The 18,341-nt window shown below is 33.7% G+C and overlaps 1 protein-coding gene across 4 annotated transcripts in view; it reads left to right on the top strand.

The window, feature by feature from the left end:
- LOC126733925 (angiomotin-like protein 1) overlaps window positions 1-17,688 on the top strand; it is a 47,504-nt gene extending 29,816 nt beyond the window's left edge. For 3 of the 4 annotated variants that reach the window (XM_050437415.1, XM_050437394.1, XM_050437405.1), the window contains exons 15-16: window positions 4,108-4,310; window positions 13,286-17,688. In XM_050437415.1, coding sequence (XP_050293372.1) covers window positions 4,108-4,310; window positions 13,286-13,999 — 917 coding nt within the window. In that variant the 3' untranslated portion in view covers window positions 14,000-17,688. Of the gene's footprint in view, window positions 1-4,107; window positions 4,311-13,244 lie in introns of all 4 variants that reach the window. The other variant, XM_050437423.1, reaches the window with a different exon arrangement.
- The last annotated feature ends 653 nt before the right edge of the window (window positions 17,689-18,341 follow it).

Genomic DNA, 18,341 nt, shown 5'->3' with positions numbered 1-18,341 from the left:
AATATTTTAGTTGAAATAGAAAAGACGTTGCGATAATGTGTTTCTGCAATTGGTTTTTTATTTAAATTGATATCTACCGCAATAGAAATGAAATTTCTTAAGAATAGGTCCTTGAACTACCATTGGGAAATACATTTATTACCTATATTACCCCAGAAATGCAGATACCAGATATAGTTTATTAAAATGCTAAATAATTCTGCATCAACGGTTCAGCACATTATTCAACGTTACCGGAATCAAAATAGAGAAAAAATAGGAATGAAAATAGGCCGAGGTTGGCCTCTAATAAGATTTTGATGTGGTAAGAGAAATTAACAAATAATACAAAAAAAAGTGTGATAAAATTACGCAACACATCGAACGACAGCTTGGAAAAACATGTAATCCCAAAACCATTTGACGGATATTGCGGAGAAATAATTTACACGATCGAACGGCTAAAAATAAGCCTTTTATTAGACAGAGAAATAGACATGCATGCCAGATTGAAGTTTGTCAGTGAGCTTATATAAGGACTCAAATTCGGTAATAGTTGCTGATGAAACAAAAATAAACCGATTTCGGGCCGAAATATCGGTGTGGCCAACGGAAGGCTAAAAAAAAACTATGAAAGACAGTAGCTTTAAAGCGTAAAGCATGATGGAGGTTGTGTGTTGTTGTGGGGATATATGTCATCTGCAGGTGTCGGTAACGTGCGTTTTATTGAATCTATATCGCCTATGAATAAATACAATTATTTGGACATTTTGATGCAGCATCTTGGAGCTGGTGCTCACAAATTTCATATTTATAATAATTTCCGGATCTGACAAATGTTTTTAAACACCAGCACAATAAACAAATTTAAATTTCTTTAAAATCTAATCTAGATTACAAAATGGTAAGATACTTGCTAGATTATTGCTTCAATAGGTGTGTATTTTTATTTTTTTTAGTACATAGTCAAATGTACGCCGCTGCTCTAAGCTAAATTAATTTTATAGTCAAAATAAATAATGGAACAAAATCAAAGTAAATGAAACAAAACTTTATTAGAGTTACAACAAATTCTCAAATTGTCTGCACTCATTCCTAATACACATTCTAATCCTTTTTAGAAAAGAAGGCGTTATTAATCGGGCGAATCTTCCATTGTTGATCTGTTCAGCGGCTGCCTGTATTTTTTGGCGCAGTTCAGCTACCTCTTCTATAGGATTGTTGTAGACTTTGTCTTTTATTGCTCCCCAATAAAAGAAATCCAAAGGATTTAAATCGGGTGAACGTGGCCGCCACGCGATTGTTCCACCCCGCCCTATCCACCTGTTCGGATATTCTCGAGCATAGTGGACCGGGCAGTCGTCTTGTTGAAACCACATGTTTTGGTAAATATTAAGTGGCACATCTTCTAGTAAGTCTGGTAAATGATTTTCATTTTCAACTCGAATGGTCCAATAACTCTACCATTAAGTATTCCTGTCCACATGTTTACTTTAAACTGGTATTGTGACCGGTCCTCTCGCTGTAAATGTGGATTTTCCACATGCCACTCATGTAACTTGTGGAGATTTATGTATCCATCCTTCTTAAAAGTCGATTCATCGGATCATAAAATTCTTTCCAAGAATCGCGGATCTTCTCTATGTCTTTGCAAAATTATTTGACAAAATTCAAGTCTTGCCGGGTAGTCTCGAGGTAATAAACTTTGTACTCGTACGTGGTACGGATGTAACTGGTTTCTTTTCAATATTAGATGTGCCGAACTTTTAGACACGCCTGTTCTTGTTTCTATTCCACGTACTGAGTCGGATTACGTGCAACTTCTTGTAAGACTTCGGCTTCGTAGGGCAAGCGCGGTCTGCCTGCAGCACCCATACAGGCAGCATTAGCATTGCATCGGCATTCTCCATAGCTAAGATGCATGTTAGCATATTCCCGAGCAGTATAACGATCTGGCATGGTTTTGTTTACTAATTACACGGGTATCGATAGTCCAGAAAAGAGCCAAAATCCAAATCAAGTCCAATAAGCCATGTCAAATTAACAAAAAAATCCGAAAAAACCAAAATACACAAAACACGAATACAGAAAGATGCGTAGTAAGCGCATGATAGCAAAGTACTAGGATGCGTTCGGACCTGGTATGCAGCGTGACAAATATTTTTAGGAGAGGGGGGGGGGGGATTTGTTTTTATTGGCATAATTTCGTTCCAACAAGAATCGTTATCTGATTGGTCAGGAAAAATGTCAAAGATGTTTTTAGCTTTGGCTTTGCCGCCGCTGAACGCAGCTCTGCCGTAGCAAAGGTCTTAATGACCTAAGATGCGCCACTACCTGTCTTACTTACACTCTAAAAGTATTTCTGAATAGGGAATACCCGTACAGGTAGATAGGGCGGGTTAGAAGAATAGCCTAGGGCCATGGACACCCAATTTAAATAAATTCTTTAAATTTGCCTACTTTATGGGAACAATAATTAAGAAAAAGTGTGCACTAATCCAATTTAAAACGTCGTATCAGGAATGGAGGCAGACAATTTGAACATTTGTTGCGACTTAAATAATCTTTTATTTCATTTATTTTGACTGTAAATTAAATTAACTTAGCTTAGAGTAGTACATTTGACTATGTACTAAAAAAAATAAAAATACACACCTATTGAAGCAATAATCTAGCAAGTATCTTACCATTTTGAAATCTAGATTAGATACACCAACTTTTGAAATCACTTGCCAAGCAGTCAAGTAATTTTGTTTTCCAGGACAGTTAGTTAAATTTGGGGAATGATGGTCAAAAGACACAATTTTTAACACAAGTTGCGCAAAAATCTAATAATTTCTTAAAAATATGAACAGTTGTGTTTGAATTTAGTTTTGTAATTTATCGAAAGGTTATTTGGGTTACATTAAAAAAAAATTGTTAGGAGATTCGAAAATTTGTAGCCACAATACTAAAAAGGTCAACAGGGGGTTTAAATTTTTTTCGGTTTTTCTATGAATGCCTATAATTTTTGAAAGTACTCAAGATAGATTTTTTTAGTATTTTTTTGAATCCCTGAGTACCTGGTCTATTACCCTTTATCGGCTTTCTATCGTTGACTTTTGGGACAGCCTTTTTGTATACCATAAATAAACTTAAGTTTGTTATAGTTTATCTATCCTGAATAAATATTTTATGTTTTATTTGACCAAACATATCATTCTGGAGGATAGTTTCATAAATGTTTCAAAATTAAATTTAAGTCTTATTGGGCAATAGTATCTTTTACGAACATTTACTTTTAGTGCCTTAAAAATAGGAGTACAGTACTAGTAATAATACAGTAAGAAAGCATTCTTTTTCAATAGATAAATTAAAGATATGTTAGAATGATCCTATTAAATAATCATCATATCCATTTTAAATGTTTGACAGATTTTGATCAATACCAGTTGATTTTTGTTTTACTTACAGTTTTTTATACTTTTTCTCATTTTTCTATTTCTTATTTTGAAAAAATGAAAACTACCTTGGAAAAATAAGTATTTTGATAATTGCAAAAACACCTGGGTGTCTCATACCCAAAATGTCTTACAAATTCATTAGCAATATCCAATGGTTCACAAAAAATCTACATTTTCACTAAAAGCTTCATTTCTCCTGGAATCCCACTCTGAATTTTATTGTTGTAAACATATGAACAAATACAATGCTGATTATTATTAATCACATTGCTTTTGATACATTTTTATGCAGATTAATAAACTTTGCAACTTTTACTAATTACTGGTCTCTCGCCACAAAGCAACAAACTTTCTATTTTCAACTTCAGTGTACCTGCAATATGTCTTTTTATTAACAGTGTACATTTTTTGTATTTTGTGAGTCAAAACAGTGAGAAACTGTGGCTAGCCTAGAAAATCCTTCTTTTTTTATTTTGATTATACAAGCATACATACATCTATATAAAATCTCATATAGCAAATCTGCTACATCAGTAAGGGATTTCATAACTTGTTATATTATTAAAACCAGCTACACTATTTGAAAACATTCAGTGATTTTTTTAGTTCTTTTCTAAATTATGGTTCACATTAAGTGATCTATAACACTTCAAAAACATGAGTTAATCCATTTTTCTTTTAACAGTATCGCGGTCGGCGGTGAGTAGCGTTTTAACAAACTCTACAGCTTACGGGTCAGGTAACTCATATACGAGTAGCGAGACCTCGTACCACATGCCGTCCTACAGCCAATTCGATACGAACAAAAATTTTGACGCGACTAAGCAACAGTTGGACAATCAGCTGAAAGAAATCGACAGTCAATTGGACACGCAACTTCTGAGCAAGGTAGGAGAGACTGAAACATTTTACTGAGTGTGAATTGCGCTATAGGGTTAAAACTTTTTTTTTTTTTTATTAAGTTATTTAATGAAAAGTGTGGATTTTTTATGGAAAGTATAAACTTTAATGGGGTCGTGAATCGTTAAGTAAAGTAAGTATTATTAAATTATGAATTTAACTTCAGAAATAAAAGCTTAATTTTTGAATCAGATAATTTTGCGTTAAAAAAAACTCCAAAAATTCAAACTGCCACCTCATTTGCTCATAACTTTAATTTTAGTACGCAATTTTAACCGTAACCATGTTTTGCCCGTTTTTCCCGTAGCCAAGATATATATAGTCTGAAGAGAAATACATGATACTATTTTCCCAAAAAAAAAATATATATTTCAAACTTTTTCACCTCTAATAACCAAAATGTTGATCATTTACTGTTGATCTTCAGTTTCCTTTATTTTTGTCCGTCGCGTTCTTTTTATGTTGATTTCCTCATTTTCATTCCGGTAATGGGATTTTTTATTTTTAAGTGATTCCAAATTATTTTTGTAGGGCGTATTTGTAGTGTGTACTGCAGAACCAGTTTTTCGTTCCCTTAAACTACAAAATGCTAAAGCCTTAAACTTTTATTATATTTGTTAATTGCTTTATCATTTTCTTCTTAACTTTCTATACGAAACTGTCTGAATATGCTCAGATTCAATGGAAAAATCCGTGCTTTTCAAAAGCCATTAATTAGTATCATATTTAAAATGGGACTCACATTTCAACAAGGATTATTCCCTAGTCATCTTTGGATTTGTATTGAGTATGAGTATATTGTGGTGAGACAACAGAAAAAATTTGCGTTCAGATTGTGTGTATGGCTGTAAAGACCTTCGACAATAATTAACACACGATCAAACCGTTTGGATGATATTACAATGTGCAGGGAAAGCTTGCGGTCAAATAGTATGCCTAGTAGGGTGGAGTGAAAACGGCATCGAAAAAAAAAATTCCTTAAATCAGTTGACCTATATGTGGAAAAGTTGCCTCGTATAATGGTCTATTCTAGAAAAAATATGTGGCTTAAAATATTGCCATCTTCTACTGCCCATTTGACCTTGAAATTTCATTAGTTAAAGAATCTTCTTCGCTTATTTTTATCGAAAATCTGTTATTTTTGATGGAAATAACCCAGAACTCACCGCGTGAAGGTAGCTGCATATCGAGTTCCACCACCCTCCCACCCTTATTTGTACTTTTGTGATTAATTTTTATTAAAAACTTGAAGGTATTGACTTTTTGACTTGAATACTGGCAAACTAGCTCTAGAAGCAATTCGTGCCCTTATAAATCCATCCCTTGCTGTATTTCCACATACAGCAACTGACGCTTTTTTTTTTTAATCAAACCTATTTCCTGAAACCAATTTCCTGTTGGTTTGCTTTTTTCCTACACTTCAATAATCTTCTGAGACCTAATTCTCTCACTGTTTTGCGACTCAGCCAACATAGCCAATAAGAGATTTTCAGGATGACCAAAATAGCCGTTCCTTTGAATTACTGGGTCTATGATTTTTATTAAATCTTCTGGTAAAAATCTTGATTTTTCAATCATACCAAATAGATGCTTGCTCCCATGATGACATGATGGTTGGATTTTGATTGCAAACCATGTGGTGGCATACACTTTCATGACATATTCTGTTAGAATACTTTGATTTTGTGATGGTTTGTGTCTCTGTGGAGACATATATTCGTAAAATCCGGTTTGTGGTCGTAAGCCATCTGGAATGAGCCATTTTACCTGGATTCCTTTTCGACAATTTCAAAGAGATGTTACCTTTTGAAATGGCATTACAAATTTCATATTCAGGTATTGTTGGTCAGTGCTAAGTTGATTAGCACTAATTTCAGGCAAAGTAATTTGTATCCTTTTAAAATTTGTAGGTTGTAAGGTTTCACATTTTTCTAATTGCTATCTATCTCGCCACGAAATCCTTTTGGGCCAGTGGTTTTCCGTCCAAATGTTGCAGCAAATGTCTTAAAGGTAGTTCGTTTGCGTGCAATAGGCAAACAAACCATTGTAGGGATCGATTCAGCGAGAGCTCAAGCTGTCTAATAATTCCATTCTTATTACCAGTATTTACTGCTGTACCATCACAACCTATAGCCCACAAATTAGAAACGTCAAAATTATGCTCCAAAAATTCTAGAATGCTTCTCTTTATACTTTGCACATTGCCAGATGCAGGTGTCAAATGACCAATGTATTTGGATCCTGTTTCTGAAACTAGGACTATATGTTCCTCAATCTTCGTTTTCTTGGACGAAATTCCTTCTTCATTAGTTTGAACTAACGTTTGGTCTTTTCTTCCATCGAAATATATTCCATATACGAATCCAGAACCTTCTTCTTTATTTTTTCTCTTGAGGTCAGATCGAGATTTTGCCCTTTCTCTTCGAATTTTACTGCGGTCGACAATTTTTGATGGATCCTCTGTAGTAATTATTCCCATATCTTTTAACTATCTTACTTTAACTAATGTTTGTTTGCCTCGTTGGCGCTTAGCCGGCGCAACGCGGTGTCAAAGAACATGTAGTATTGTTTCAAGGTCGTTATATTGAGTTGCTGTTTGGTTCTGGGAATGTTTTGTAATACCTTCTTAACGTAAATATCCAGTAATAATTACTAATAAGATATTATTAAAAATAATAAAAAATTATATATGTATTTTTTTTTACTATTGGGAAAATTCCAATTTTCAAAGCTGTTTGGGCAGTAGAAGTTTTAGGTTGATTGAACTGAGATTTTTTTTGGTGAATACTGGTAGTAAAAGGCAACTTTTCTATGCATAGGCTTTAGGGAATTATGAAAAAAAAATTCGCTCCAGCCTAATGCCTAGGTCTCTCATTTCACAGACCCTTCGCAATTTTACATAGTACCTATCGGAGTGTGTCGAATACCTAGCTCAGGGAGAACTTGACCGGGCATACAGTCGCGGGATATCGTTCGGGAGAGATACATAATCGTTGATTAAAGTAACAGGACGATAGAGCTTTAAATCGTCGGTGAACGAGAGCAAAAACAGGAGCCAATTATTAGTACACTATTTTATGGTTTTACATCTGAAGCAATTTCCGAGCTTTTTCTTACCAGCAGTTACCAATTAAAAAGGGGTGGGAAAGACTATTTTTGATAGCAAGTCGATATCCCAGCATGTGAATGTCTGCAAGTCTTTTCCAAGAGTCTTCTTTTATTTTAGCCATTAAAATTAATTTTTCGTATATGCTTATTGGCTATTTGGTACTCTCCGGCGCCAATAAGAATAACAGTAACACGCCTATGCTTATCGTATTGCTCTCCTAAAGGTTGAATTCAATTAAGTATATTACGGTAATTAACCAATTTACAAAATAAGTATAAAAAATATTCAATAAAATAAGATTTTATATCGCAATAAAGCACTTGAAGTATTAGTACTCATTAAGTATGTAGTGTATTACTCAGTTATTATTAAGTATCTAGCATAAAAAACAGATAACAGGTAACATAAATAAAATATTAAGACAATACTGGTTTAAAACAGAGTAACTGCAATAGAAAAGAAGACACACTTAAAGAAAAGTCAAGATATAAAATTATATTGCACTTAAGCAGCTTTTAAAATTCGTTTAAGTGAACTCAGAGAACAACGAAACAAATCTATACCGACACTTTTTGAGTTAATCATGATTCTATCCATTGCACAGTTTTCACCATACAGTGTACGATGTTGTTCAAGGTAGAATAGTCTAGTCTGTCTGAGCACTGTAGTAGAAAGAACATTTAAATTAAGCTGACACAACTCAGGAGACTGTATTACATTGTTAAGAATCTTGTATGTTGTGACAATATCCAACTTTTGAATGTTCAGCAATCTATACAGTATCGGACAAAATTAGAGAGACTCGACTACTTACGTCTTTTATGTAAGATAAAAATGATTAAATTCCTCTTTTTGTGCTGAAGGATGTTATGTTTTGAAGTAGTTTAAAAAGGCACTAAAATAAATTTAAAAAAAAAAACATTTCTCAAGATTTTTTAGGAAAAATAAAAAAATAGTAATAATAATAAGAGACTTATCCTTAAAGTACATTTGTACCCTATACTAATGAAACTAACCTAATACTTTGTCCAGTACCCTTTATTCTGGATAACTTTTTCACAATTATTCGGCATTGATCCAATGAGAATCGAAATTACAGCCGGATCCATTGATTTCCAGGCATTGTCGATTTTTTCAAATAATTGAGCACGATTCCCGATGTGTTTAGTGCGAATCTTTTTCTCTATAATCTCCCAAAGATTTTCAATTGGGTTCAAGTCCGGCGATTGCGGTGGCCATTTTAAAACTTGAATTTTGTTAGCCAAAAACCATTCCTTCACAAGTTTGGCCGTATGTTTGGGGTCGTTATCGTGTTGGAACGTGAATCTTAGCGGCATTTCCCATTCGGCGTAAGGCAACATTACATCTTCCAGTATAGTCCGATACATAAATCTATCCATAGTGCCCTCAATTTTGTGTATAGGACCCATTCCATAACCCGAAAAACAACCCCAAACCATTAAATTGCCACCTCCGTGCTTCACAGAAACATATTTTGGATCAAGCCTTTTGTTTGCTGGGCGATGTACGAACTGCGCTCCATCACTTCCAAAAATATTATATTTAGACTCGTCACTAAACAAAACCTTATTCCAGTCCTTAGCTGTCCTGTAACGGTGACGTGTTGCAAATAACATTCTAGCAGCTAAATTTTTTTTTGATAGATGGGGTTTTTTTGCTGGTTTCCTTCCAGGAAGCCCCGCCTCCACTAATCGCCGTTGCACAGTCCTGGATGAAACCCCAGGCGCCTCCAATTCAGCCAAAATCTGTGTTGAAGATAGACGCGGATTATTCTGACTTAGTCGTTTAATTCTCCTGTCCAGCAGTACTGAGGTTTTTCTCTTGCGGCCACCTCTTTTAAGGTTTGTCAATCTTCCACGGAGCTGATAATTTTTTATTGTTCTGGAAACCATTTGTTTACTGACGTTGAATTGCTCTTTTATTAATTTTTGTGAGCGACCTGAGTTATAGGCTTCTATAATTTTTTCTTTTAGGTCTATGGAATATTGTTTACCACGAGGCATTGCTAATGATATTCTCAAACTAATAAACAGAAATTAAACTAATCGCGACTTCAGCGAAACTAAATACAAAATGAGTCTCTTTAATTCTGTCGCAGTAATTTTTTATCAATGTTAAAAACATTCTTTAAATAAATGTAAACATGAGCTACAAAAATGAATTGTTGATAATAGAATTCTTGTCAACTCCGGTATACACTGCTTAACAAATATTAATATTATTTCAAGTACAAAAAATTGGAGTTGGCAAATAGAGAAGTCTCTCTAATTTTGTCCGATACTGTACATTTCATTGTAATTAAGATCAATATATGGAATATTAAGCTTGTAAGCAATGTATCTTATGAATTTACGTTGAACTTTTTCTAGACACATTATATATTTAGCATAATGAGGTGACCATACACATGAATTCGGCTTAAGTTGACTGCGAACCAATGAAAAATACAGAAGTTTGATGGAATCAATATTGCTAAAATCATGAGTGTGCCTCTTAATAACACCCAACATTTTGTAAGCCTTATTACACAGGTTTTTAATATTTTTTGAAAAAGTTAGTCCGCAATCAAAAAGCACTCCAAGATCAGGTATCTATCTCTGATACCTTCCCAATAAGTGAATCCATTAGATGGTACTGATGGAATGGTGGACTAAAACTCCTGGTAAATTGAATATATTTGCATTTTTTAGCATTCAGGACTATTCTATTGCTACTGCACCATAATTCAAATTTGTGAAGTTCATGATGTGCCAAGTTACTGTATATAATTCTAAAAATCTTAACATCATCAGCAAAAAGTATTTACACGTACTTACAATAATCAAAACAATGAACAACATCATTAATAAAAAGGGTTAATAAAAAAGGGGCAAGATGGGCACCCTGAGGACCACCGAAGTCACTGGAAAAGGACTAGAATAAAACTTTATCTTTACAATCTGTGTTTTTCCAGACAGATATGACTTCAACCAAACCAAAAGACAACCACCAATGCCATAGAGTGACAATTTTGTAACCAGGAGAGAATGACCAACCCTGTCAAAGGCCTTGGAAAAGTCAGTATATATGGAATCAATCGACATACTCTTCCAAAGCGGTTTGATAAAGCAGCAAATTAGTGGTATACGGACCTACCCTTGACAAACCCATGCTGCTTAGTTGAGATTATGTTTTTAAATTTCTCTAATAAAAAATCTGTGACAAAACTTTCAAGAACCTTTGCAAAGTGACAAGCCGGAGAAACAGGACGATAGTTTTTCACATTATCCCTCTGACCTGTATTCTTAAATATAGGAGTCAAATAATTTAACTTCCATGAGGTTGGAAAACTACCTATCTGGAAAGACAAATTATAAATCTGACCTGACTGTAACAAAGGCCCTTATTACATTGACATTAGTTAACTTTTCAAAGACTTCAGATATTTGTACACGCATTTCATTAATTTCAAAAGAACATGCAATATCAGGCTGCGTACATTCTTGAACATCAAAATCATCAGGAGAGTAGACTGAAGAAAAATATTGTGGAAATAAAGATCGCGAGCTATTTCATGGCCATATTTGCCCACTGCATCTAAATATTTTACAGTAGTAATATTCGTCAAAATCGTAAGAACTGATTTGTTCATATCTTGTGCTAGTTCTCTGAAGCTTTATTAACGATTTTCAAGCGCCAATTCCTTCACATGAGAAGTTTTCTTGGTCAGTAATCGCTGGGGGTCAGATCTAAAGAATACGGTGCGTGGGGAAGCAATTCAAAGTTTAATTCAATCAAATTCTTCGACCGTTTCCAACACACACGCGTTGGTAAAGCAGCACTTTTTTCTTCGTAGTGGGCGTTCGCTTTAATTAATCTCGCCTTTAAACTCTAATAATAAACTTCAAAATATTCCGCTTTTTTCACCCAATTTTACTTTGCGAAAATCCATCACGATTTTAAGGATTTTTTTCATATTTTTGAAAGGAGAGGATCATGTCTGTATGACTGCGTTAGAAATTAGCACACCACCGACAAATTGTTATTTGCGATAGAGCCAAGTTCGGATAAAGCAATGCTTTATTAACATACGTAACTCGATTGTATCATTTTTTTTTTTTACAATAGTAGTGTCACTGAAATCAGAAATTAATGGTCAAACTATCATGAAATTTCAATACGAATTGTTAGTCCTGCATTAAAATCTTAAATTTGTCAATAGTGGCGCCTTTAGTTTGTTAGTCCCGGGATTGATCCATAATACGTATTTTTAAAATAATCTGCTTTTAGCTTTTCCATAAAAAAATACACACTTTTCAGAAATGCCTTTATGCCTCGCTTTAAATTTTTATGATTGTTTTCTGTATCGTACCAAAGATATATTGTTCATTTTACTATATAGTTAGCATAATGCATGTTTATGCTGTTTTTAGCCGTGCGTCTAATAAGTCTTAAATGTGTTTACCCTTTTTAAAATTATTTTTACTATATAAAGGAACAAATGAGAATGTAAACGGACAGTATTTTGTGTTACATTCCGCATTAACTCTTTAAAATAACATTACAAATATTTTCAGCATATTGTTAGTAGCATTTTAAGCACGTACTCGAATAAATTATAATTTTAGTCGAATAAACAAAAATATGTTCATTAATAAATACTAATATATATTTTTAACATTAAAACAAATAATGGTTTGTTTTATTTTTTATGATCCTTTGTAACGCGATTTTACATATTTATATGCACATGCCGGTGCAACTTTACTAAAATTAATTAAATTTTATATATATTTAAAATAATTCGCCTTTTCACCAATATTTACGTTAAATGTTTAATGAAATTATTGGCATGTATCTTGTTTTGGCATGTAGAAATAAACTATATGTATTTGCAAGTTTTCTGTGTTTTTTTTTTGCTTTTTTGTTTTATTTCCTGTAACAAGATATAAATGCTTTTTCCTCCACCGCACACACACTTTTAAAGATACAAAAGATGCCTTTTTATTACTAGCTTTAGCTGCAATTTTCGTAGTATTTAGGAGGTAAAATACAGATTTTTAAAATTACAAATAAGTTGATATACAAAAAATCACCACCTTGGAGGTGACATGTAATTTCTTTTGGGGACGTTTGAAATTGAAAATTTATGTCACACAGCCTGAATTATAGATTTACGGAACTGCATCACTATTGAATGCCACCAAATTACACCAGATATTTAACACAATGTCCTGAAATAGTTTAACGTTAAAAAAATTAAAAAACTACTAACTCAAATTGAAAAAAAAAACGAAGTGCAATTTTAGAAAAAAAAAGCAACGCACTTTTAAAAGACGTATCACAACATACATACCTTTTCCAAACTAACAAAAATAAGGGGAAAGCCCGCCAGGAGGTTGAAGTTATAGTGATGGAATGTATGTGTAAATATCAATCCCACGACCGCATACAAGCGTTGACAGTATCATCTAGTGCCCACGAATAATATCACAAACATTTTCAATGCGCAGTTATGTTTATGTTTTTTAAATTAAAAACTGTGTCAATTAGAGCCAAAACAAAACAATTTTTGAAAAAAAATCTGATTTTATTCAGGTAGTGTTAATGAAATAAACTATTTTCAAAGTTGTTCAAAGGTACTGACCTCTTACTCTAAATTATGTATCTAAGTAGATTTAATTAATATAAATTTGGGGGTTATATAAAACTTAAAAAATGTACAACTTGCTTTAACATTAAAACTTCACACACGCATGCAGCTAGTCTGCGACAATCCCAGTCCCATTTGCGGTGTATACTAATCATTTCAGATCTCAAACGAGCATCGACACACCTTTTTCCATATTTACAGCGGGGCCTATGCTGTTTTCCAGGAATTCCTAATCCGATGTCTACACAAAGAAAGGGTAAGCTACCCAAACCGTTGCTGACAAGTGTGACCGCATCCGGAGGAAGACAATCACCCTACGACGGCAGTAGCTCTTCGACATTTTTCGTTTCACCCAATAACAGGCACGAAAGTAATGAGATGATGTTGCTTGAAAAGCAAGGCCGAACTTCTCAGCAACAAAGAATGCCCGAGCCAACTAGTAATAACAATGCGCAAGACGGATCGAATATTTGTCCTTCGCCTAGTTCGTTACCTAGACCACCTCGTTCTTCTCATAGGTCGGGATTGCCGCGTAGAATGGGCGATTATAATCGTTTGGAGAGTAATGAGTCGATGCGCAAAAACTCAAATGGAGGAGACTCCTTATCTTCCAACGCTAGTTCCAGGCGAGCTTCACCTGCTCGCTCACTACTCCAACCGCCAAGGAAGTTGGGAGAGTATGGAAGACTAAGTGAAAGTGGCGCAAGCTCAGCCAGCTTGAGAAAATCTTCTACTCGTGTAAGAAGCGGAAGTGCAGGAGAAAGAGATTCAGCTTCTACATTAAGCGATAATTCGGCCAGTTCCTTACCAACTCCGTCTAAAATACGAATGTACGGGGGTTTAAGACGTGGGAATTCTTTGGGGAGAGAGTCAAAGAGTTCTGCTGATCCTAACAAGTTTAGGATTCAGTTTTGATGCTCTTAGGCTTATTACAGGTGACTTGGACACTGAAAATATGTGAAACGTGTTAATAATTTTGTAGGTTTTAAATGAAGTAATATCACAAATTATCCTAAGACGAATACGAATCGTATCGATAGAAGTTCCAACCCCATATCGAGGGTCAAAAAGCAGGACCTTGTAAGTAACATTTTGGAAATTTTTCAGGAGAACAATAAAATTTTTGTAATAAACGACAAGTAATGATTTTTTTCATTTATTTATTTAGCAGGAACATAATGACATCAGTCTAGAAAAAAATTATAATTTTCTTTTTTTTATAAAATGAACTACATTTACGAGATACTGTGTCTAAATAATACAGATACGAGGAATTGCATTCTTAAAAAACTACGAAAAAAACACAAATAAATTTTGTGTATTTATTACAGAAAATAAAATAAGAGAATATTCAATATTTTCTGCAAAGGAGTATTAAACATTATAAAAATTTGTGTACTAATACCCTAAACCTATTTCCTAACATAATTAAATAACTATTAACATTCTAATAATATCATCACATTATCAGGTACTTAAAAAAGTTTGTGATCTGGTTGGTGATCTTTTTCTAAATTTAAAAACATCTTTTTAGAAAAGTATTTTTTATGTAGCAGCCTAATACAAATAAGATTAAATTTAAAAAATGAAAAATAAAAGCTGACAAAACGTTTCTTACGTTTCTATATTTTTACTTGTAGGGCAACTGTTCATAAAAACAACTCCAACAATCTTTAGGAATTGTAGCCTTAATGCTCTGTAAATTATCATACTTTTTTTTTGTAATTGGAAGAGGCGATTGGTAAAGAGGCGGAAATATTACATTGTTAAAGTCAACATTTTTTGGTCTTAGGGGAAGGGGGTGAAAGTCTTCGTCAGAAAATTTTAACTTGATTGAAATTTGCCCATTACAATATTGTAACGCTTTAATATTGGTCACAATAGCCCTATCATTATTCATTCTTGAAGGCCGAATCCAGGCAAACTTTAAAAAATCTTTATGGCCGTAGTTTTTGAAAAACTCGTAGCCCATATTCTTTACCAAATAGGAATTTTTAATACGTGCTTGCTTAGTGATTTTTAAATAACCACTTGGTAAATAGATTTCTTTGTTTTTTAAGCAGGTTTCAATAGCACTATGGACAGAGTCACACTCCATCTGAGTGTGACCCTTTTCCAAAAACTTTTGCGTAATTAAAACATCATGCTTCTCTGATAAATAAAGAAGAATATTAGCGAGCACACTATTCCTATTTTGCGCCGTACAGCCATCAGAATAAATAATAATAGGTCTTTTGGCCTCTTGGATTAAAAGTTGCTCTTGTAAGTAGTATACTAAAAAGGAAGCATAAACAGATGCTTGCCCATCGGCAATAGTTTCGTTAAACCAATAACAAACGGCTTGGTTGTTGACTAAATTATAAATCGTAAAGTTATGGCAACACAATTTCTGTTTATAGTACAACGTGCTAGCTGGTATTTGCGGAGATAGATTCACAGCTTGCACATTCATGGTAATCATGTGAAACTCACCATTTATCGCCTTCTCCTTATCTATTTCCTTTTCACGTCTTGCTGAATTTTTTTCTCAATGTGTTCCTCATATTCTTTCGCTTCTATATCTTCGTTCTTATACTTAAAACAGACTCACATTGGTCCTTTCTAGGTCGGAATATTGAGATTTTCATTTCGTCGGCAAGTTTAGTCATTGTAATAATTGACATTGGATTTTGCCCCTTTTCTTGGCATTGCCCCATGTAGACACGGTATAAATCGGACCATGACTGAAAAGACTGTTCCAAGTACATTCTGTTGGACAGTAATGTGAAGGAAGCTTGTTTAAATTTTGAAGAAACTCGGTAAGAAAGTTTCTGTCATTTAAAAAAATATCTTGTCGTTTTTCTCTCCTGCTTATATCGGTTTGGTTGCTACTAGCCATGCCATTTTCAGAATTCATCGCCCAGGATCGTACGGACCATTCTCCGAGATTAAGGGTATTCAAGTACATTTTGATTTTTTTTTACAATTGATTTGTTTCGACGGCCTCTTTTTATCGCATACTTACAGTATTTCCAACAAAAACTTTTCGCTGCTCCCAAGTCATATCTTCCCAGAATTTCTTGAATAACTTTTCTCGATCCTCGTTTGAAATAAGAAAACATTTTTTTGTAGCATCCTTCACTTTTTCGTTGTTTAAACACTTACACCTTTCTTTTATCTTCCTTTCCTGGCGATTTTTGTTTTGAAACGTATTTTTTTGATTTTTGGCCTTTGTGAATCCCATGTAGCTTTTGCCTATCAGCCTTAGTTTTTGTTATTAATAGCCCTTTTATTGTATCCTTTTCGCTTTCTATTTTCATGTTCACCTACAGGTTGTTCTTCTAAATCGCTATCCTCTTCTGAAAGTTGCCCTTGCGGTCCTTCATTTGAATTGTCTTCGACCATACTTTCTTCAGATGAGTCGGAGTCATCGGGCTTCATAGTGGCGTCGTAATCAGGATCAGATAATGTGTTTTCTTCGGGTACGTCATCCGTAAATGAATTTGTAACGCTTTCACCCAAACTGGCTTCCATAGAGTTTGTTTTAAGGAGGGGATCTGATATCGTAGCTTCTTTGATTTCCATATTTGCCGTTTGATCGGGAGAGGTGCTGAGAATTCCTGGCTCTGAATAGCTTTCGAATACGACTTCCGCATTATTGATTAGTTCAGAAATATCCTCAGGGCTTAGAATTTGGTCCAACTCAAGCTCGAGTAAAGACTCATTGTTAAAATCACTTATATTTGACAAGTTCAGGTCATTTTCTTGTTCTAGGCATTTAGTTACTGTATTTAATTTATTTGAGTTTAGATTTTTAGCCATTGCCACCATTTTTCTTGCTCGGCTAGACATTATAATTGTATTAGTAGTCTTAAACAGCAACTCGTAAGTGTTACCTGGAAAAAAATGTGGTTTAGGCAAAGAAAAATTATATTTATTATAAAATAAATTAAACACAAACTACTTTAAAACAACTATTTTCAAAGTGATATAAAATTTTAGCTATTTTAAACATCTTACCGGCCAAAAACACAAAGCACTTCCACGAACAACAACAGTAACGGTCGCTAACAAGGGTTAACTGACAAATACGAGGTAATGCTTTCAAAACTGACGCGAATGTAAATACGAGGTTATGATTTTTGCGATTTGCCGTTAAAATTAAAAACTGATTAATATCTAACTTGGTCAACAGATGCCACCATCTATTCTATGCATAATGGTATATTAAAACTAATTTAGCCAAAAATGTTAGTTACGAGGTCCTGCGTTTTGACCCTCGATCCTCCATCAGGTCCACGCTATAATCACGTACCAGAATAAGCCATATTTTAGCTAGTGATCTCATATTAAGCATAGAAATTATAATTATTACCTCTGCTAGTTTGCATAGACCAGGGCTTTATGCTCCGATTTATTTATATACTATTTAATTCGTTATTTACACTGGAAGTAAATATCAATTTCCTAAATGTTCTACACTTAAAGCAAATGCTTTTTGAGATATTTTAAACTTTATGCAAAAACTGACAAATGCAATATGTCAAAAGATAAGCAGTTTCCTTATAGGAAGGTTTTAATGTTTAAATTTAGTAGTTTGCCTAATAAAATAGATTTGTTAGATCACGAATTTTATTGTAGGTTCTGCTTATTCAAATTAAATAAAAACGATACTCACCATGTCTACAGTCACATCGATTCACGTTTTTGTGGGACTTTCGCATCTGAATTAGAGTAATTTGTGGTAATATTGTTGATAGAACGTAACTTAAGCCTTAAAGAACCAAAAGTCTTTATTGTGCCTTAAAAATTATATTCTAGGTTTTCTAATATTAATTCAGAATTGCCAAATCGTAAGCAAAGAAGAAAACAAGTAGTTTTAGAGGACCTTGATAACTCAAATTGGATATTTGCTGGAAACATTGTTCTGTAGAGAAGTGTATTTTTGTGACACTATATATTCTTTTTAATATATTCCCATATAAACTTTGTATAAAAACTCCAATGTGAATAAAAGAATTAGAAATGTGTTTGAATTTTCCTTTGTTTTTATTTTTATAACCAGTATTACGAGTTTTTATAATTTTTTTTTGTGGAACTCAAGCAATTTATGAAAACTTGTATTAGGGTAATGAGCTCAGGGCCAAACTTAAATTATAAAAATTACTGCTAAAAATAGAAACTTGACCGTTCAAATTTTTGATAATAGTATCTTGCATTGATACCAAACAGCAAACGAAAATTTTCATCAGGGAATTAAAAAAAGCGTTCACTATTA

Source organism: Anthonomus grandis, chromosome 1 (genome assembly GCF_022605725.1).
Source record: "Anthonomus grandis grandis chromosome 1, icAntGran1.3, whole genome shotgun sequence".
In the NCBI taxonomy this organism is placed as follows: domain Eukaryota; kingdom Metazoa; phylum Arthropoda; class Insecta; order Coleoptera; family Curculionidae; genus Anthonomus; species Anthonomus grandis.
The sequence above is the reverse complement of the archived record's forward strand: the minus strand, read 5'-3'. Positions and strand labels throughout refer to the sequence as shown.